Below are 4,462 nucleotides of genomic sequence, written 5' to 3'. Positions count from 1 at the left end.
CCTAACCCTGTACAGCAGACAGTTAGAGAGGAACCCTAACCCTGTACAGCAGACAGTTAGAGCAGAACCCTAACCCTAACCCTGTACAGCAGACAGTTAGAGTGGAACCCTAAGCCTGTACAGCAGACAGTTAGAGCGAATAGCCAGCTGCATCACAAGTGATGAGTCCCATCCTCAGTCATCCTCAGTCATCCACTTAACTCATATTTCACACTCCTTCCATCTGGCCAACAATACAGGTCGCTGGCTTGGAAGTAGGGGCGGGTAAAAATATCGATTCATCAATGCATTGCAATATCTTTTTTCACAATTCAATATCGATTCACAAAAGCCTCTGAATCTATTCAACTCCTAACCAGTAGGGGGCGCAGTGAGCAACACCTCCATGTGATTCACGTTGTACGGACGGAAGCCGCACTGTACACAACTACAAGATGAAAGCAAGTAGCTGTAGCGTTAATACTTCTGTTGAAATTGTTCATATTTCTATCTTTTTATAATCCTTGTTCATAGTGTCTATATTGCTTACTGCTATTTATCATGTGTATACTGTATATTTCTTCTAAATTTGCACATTGACCTACCTCTATGCACATTTTAGACACCCATGCACACGTTTTTTTCTGTTTTTTTTTTTTGTTGCACATTGCTTTTTGCACACTGGGTTGTACTTAGGTTATTCTGTTGTACTCAAATCTTATTCTGTTATACTTAGATCTTATTCTTTATTTCTATTTTTTTATTTACTTCATTTGTAATCTGTGGATACTGCTGAAGAAAATGTGAATTTCCTGTGGGATGAATAAAGTATCTACCTACCTATCTACCTACCTACCTAAGTCGGCGCCTGTGACTTTAAAATCTGACGTTGGGCTCACTTTGGATTTAAATGTAACCCCAGGACACAGGTAACAGGCGAGAGTCAAGTCGTGTGTAAACTGTGCCAGGCAGTATTAAAGTACTGCAATAATACCACGAACCTGCGCAGCCACCTTAGCCGACACCATGCCGATGTTATGCAGCAACCTGTGGCTAAACCAAAACAGATGCAACTCATTATTACATGAGAGGGTGAGCTTGATGCTAACGGGCGCATCACTGAAGTGATAATAATGACGGTCAAGCACACCCTCTCGTCTAATAATGCCATTATACAACTATTACCAACAAAATTAAATGTATAATCAAAATGTATTCATACTGTGAGCATTTCGCTCTCAAAATATCAAAGTTTTTTGCCAGTATTCTCTCCGTTTCAGTGGAAACACATGAGATCTGACGGTAACTAGTCCTTATCAGCAGCCAACTTGGGCTTATCATGTTTTCTAGACATCGTGATTTCCCAAAACTGAATAAATACACACACAGCAACACAGAACTGCTCTGCTGCTCAATCATGTTGTAACTAGAATATCCGCTGGAAAAAATCATTTTTTCATGGACTGATAGTTATACTTCTGCCGACTGCTCAGTCATTTTTAATCTAACAGGTGCCGTGACAGCGACTCACCAACACAGCTGGTTTTTTATCTACAACCAACTTATATGAACAGTTATATTTAAATACAGGCTACTGCTTTCTAGTGTCGGCGCCATAAAAACATCTATCTTTTAATAAACTCACCGGTAGATGTTTTATTTCAGCTGGGGGTGTGTCACTCCAAGATAACGTCAGAAGCAAAAATTATTTGTGCATTTCGACTTATTACAGAATCGCTATCCAAGTGTTTAAATCAATATCGAATCGAATCGAAATCGAATCAAGTTGTTAACCAAAGAATCGAAATCAAATCGAATCGTGAGGTTCTTAACAATACCCAGCCCTACTTGGAAGAAAATAAAATTCAGCAAAAGTTTCATCCCATACGTCTGTGGTATTGATGGTGTTCTTCTAAAGTTGTTTGTGTAATTCTAGTGGCTGTATGGAAAGTGAAAACAATTATCCTGAAAAGGACAATAAATCTATCTATCTATCATCCTCTGGCTAACGAATTCCAGCTCCTACCTTCTGGTCGTAGGTCCAAAGTCCTGAGGTGTAGGACAAAACGCTGCAGGAACAGCTTTATTCCAGCTGCGATTGTCCACTTGAACAAAGCTTAGCAGGGTTTACACATATTTATTAATTTATTTACTTGTTTATTTATTTATGGAAACTATTTATTTGTCCTTTGCACATTGATTTTATGCTGGCGGTCTCTTAGTGGTTTCTCTTGAGTCCTGTTCTTAGTCCTAGTTTTTAGTCTTAGTAAGCTCGTGAGTGTTTTGCATATGTACTCTGTCAGTGTTTTTAGTGTTTTTATTGTCAAATGTTTTTGTCTGACTAACATGGACACCCTTTGTTCTGTTTTGCTGCAAAACAAATCTCCTACGGGTACAAATAAAGTGACCTGAACCTAGTTTGATAGATTAGTGCATTGTTTAGCCTGACCCCTCCCGCTGACCTTTGCACTCTTATGACCCTTTTCGACTGTCAACTTTCCCTAACCCAGAGCCCATGAAGTTCAGGTTCTCCAGTTTCCTGTTCCGCAGGATGAAGAAACAGCAGTGACGGGCAGGAAGTGCTTCATAAATCATCTTCATCATCTGTTTGTCGCGTCAACACCCAGCTCTGCCTGTACTTACAACCAAACAGCCAATCAGATCGCACTGTGATGTCATCCTCTGGCAGCTTGTGATTTCACAAGTGTTGTCATGGCAACGCCTGGACCAATCAGGACGGATGGCCCTGCCAGCTCCTCGTAAAACATTCCTGGAACTCAGGTTTCACCCTCACCTGAGCAGGAACCAGGACCTTGACATGGAACCGTGTTGTTGCCATGGGAACACTACTGGAACCCATGAAACTGCCTTTACGCCTCGCAGCGTCCTCGCCACTTAAAAGAACCATTACCTTACACCTGCAAACAACTTCCTGTGTGTGTGAGCGGGGCGTGCTGTGTGTGTGAGTGTGTGTGTGTGTGTGTGTGTGTGTGTGTGTGTGTGTGTGTGTGTGTGAGCAGGCCTTGCTGTACTCACTGAACTGGGCCTGGACGCTCGTCTGCAGCAGAAACACCAGCAGGAACCTGATGCAGGCCCCCGTCCCGTCCGTGCGTCCCGTCCTCATGGTCAGGCGGCCGCCAGCAGAATGAGGCTGCAGGCTTATCGGAGGCTTTATGGCGCCGCGGGCGGGTCCGCCGCCGCCGCCACCACCGTGGACTTTTCCCCGTCATAAACGCAGCAGAAACAGCTGCCGAGAACAAAGCGTCTCTGCTCTTCCTGCTGCTCTTTACCAGCAGCACCGTCCAAAGTCCACAGCCCCTCCCCCGCCCCCTGCAGCCTGCCGGGACGCCTCAGCCTCATTATGGGATGGACTGCAGGCCTTTTATTGTATGAAGTAACTTTGCTGTGACTTTCTCAGCAGCACGTTTCACCTGTCGCTCCACAGGTGGGATTAACACACAGGTCACATGACAGTTTACATCGGTTCCATTTGTTTGACTTTTTTCTCAGAGGTGGATCATTTCCCAAAAAACATGACAGCAATTTAACTAAACTGGAAAACTGACGGCCTGCAGCTCAGTGACCAGGATGAGCTGGATTCCTTTAGAAATTTAGTGCCCAGCAATGCCATAATCCTAACCCTAATCCATAAATCCTGGGTCTTGAACCTCCCTAAAGTTTACTGCGGCCCGGTCCAGGAGGAGACCAGCTCTGAGGAGGAGAGGCGTTTTGGGGTTTGGAGCTGAACAGCTGCATGTTGGGGCTCGGTGGTAAACAGGAAGTAGTTTGACGGTGGGAAGTTAATGTTTGTCCTGCTGAGCAGCTCTAATCCCAACCCCACACACCTGCCAGCGCGTCAGTCACACCTGTCATGTTTTACTCTGCGTTCAGATTCACTGTTTCATTATTGGCACAAACGTGTTGTGTCTGGTTTCTGCCTGTGGCGCCCCCTCCTGGAGCCCCTGCACACCTCAGGGTTTGCCTTCAGGTTCTCCTGCCAGAACTGAAATGTTCCGTTTAGAACGTTTAGAGCGGGACATCACTTCCTGTTTTTTTGGGAAAGTGCTAATGTTTGAATGCTAATCCCTGTGATGTCATCTGAGAATCTGTGTTGAAGTTAGCATGTTAGCATGTTAGCTTGTGGCTAATGTAGCTCTATGAGGATTATGACTGAAGCTACTTTTTCTGTTTTTCTGTTTTTTTTTTAAAACCAGTTTCAGTGGTTTGGTTTCTCTTTATTCACAGCATCCAGCTCCTGTGTGCACGTGTGCACGTGTGCACGTGACCCAGAGGTATGAAACATGTGAACAGGCAGCAGAGCGGATCTGCTCACACTGGATCTTGTTTTGCTGCGTTTTGAGTTTTTGTAGGAGTTTGTAGGATTAATGCACATATTGAGACTTACAGCGTATAAATAATGCACTTACTGTTAAAAATATTTTTATGTTTCATATATCTTTCTGTTTCCTTTAATTTACTCCTT

General features: G+C 43.9%; 1 protein-coding gene across 1 annotated transcript in view; it reads right to left on the bottom strand.

Annotated features, from left to right (window-relative positions):
- cdhr5b (cadherin-related family member 5b) overlaps nucleotides 1–3,103 on the bottom strand; it is a 17,282-nt gene extending 14,179 nt beyond the window's left edge. Inside the window, exon 1 of the mRNA XM_030054273.1 lies at nucleotides 3,016–3,103. Within this exon, the coding sequence (XP_029910133.1) occupies nucleotides 3,016–3,103 (88 nt within the window). The remainder of the gene's footprint in view (nucleotides 1–3,015) is intronic.
- Between the last annotated feature and the right edge of the window lie 1,359 nt (nucleotides 3,104–4,462).

Source organism: Myripristis murdjan, chromosome 6 (genome assembly GCF_902150065.1).
Source record: "Myripristis murdjan chromosome 6, fMyrMur1.1, whole genome shotgun sequence".
Taxonomy (NCBI): domain Eukaryota; kingdom Metazoa; phylum Chordata; class Actinopteri; order Holocentriformes; family Holocentridae; genus Myripristis; species Myripristis murdjan.
The sequence above is the reverse complement of the archived record's forward strand: the minus strand, read 5'-3'. Positions and strand labels throughout refer to the sequence as shown.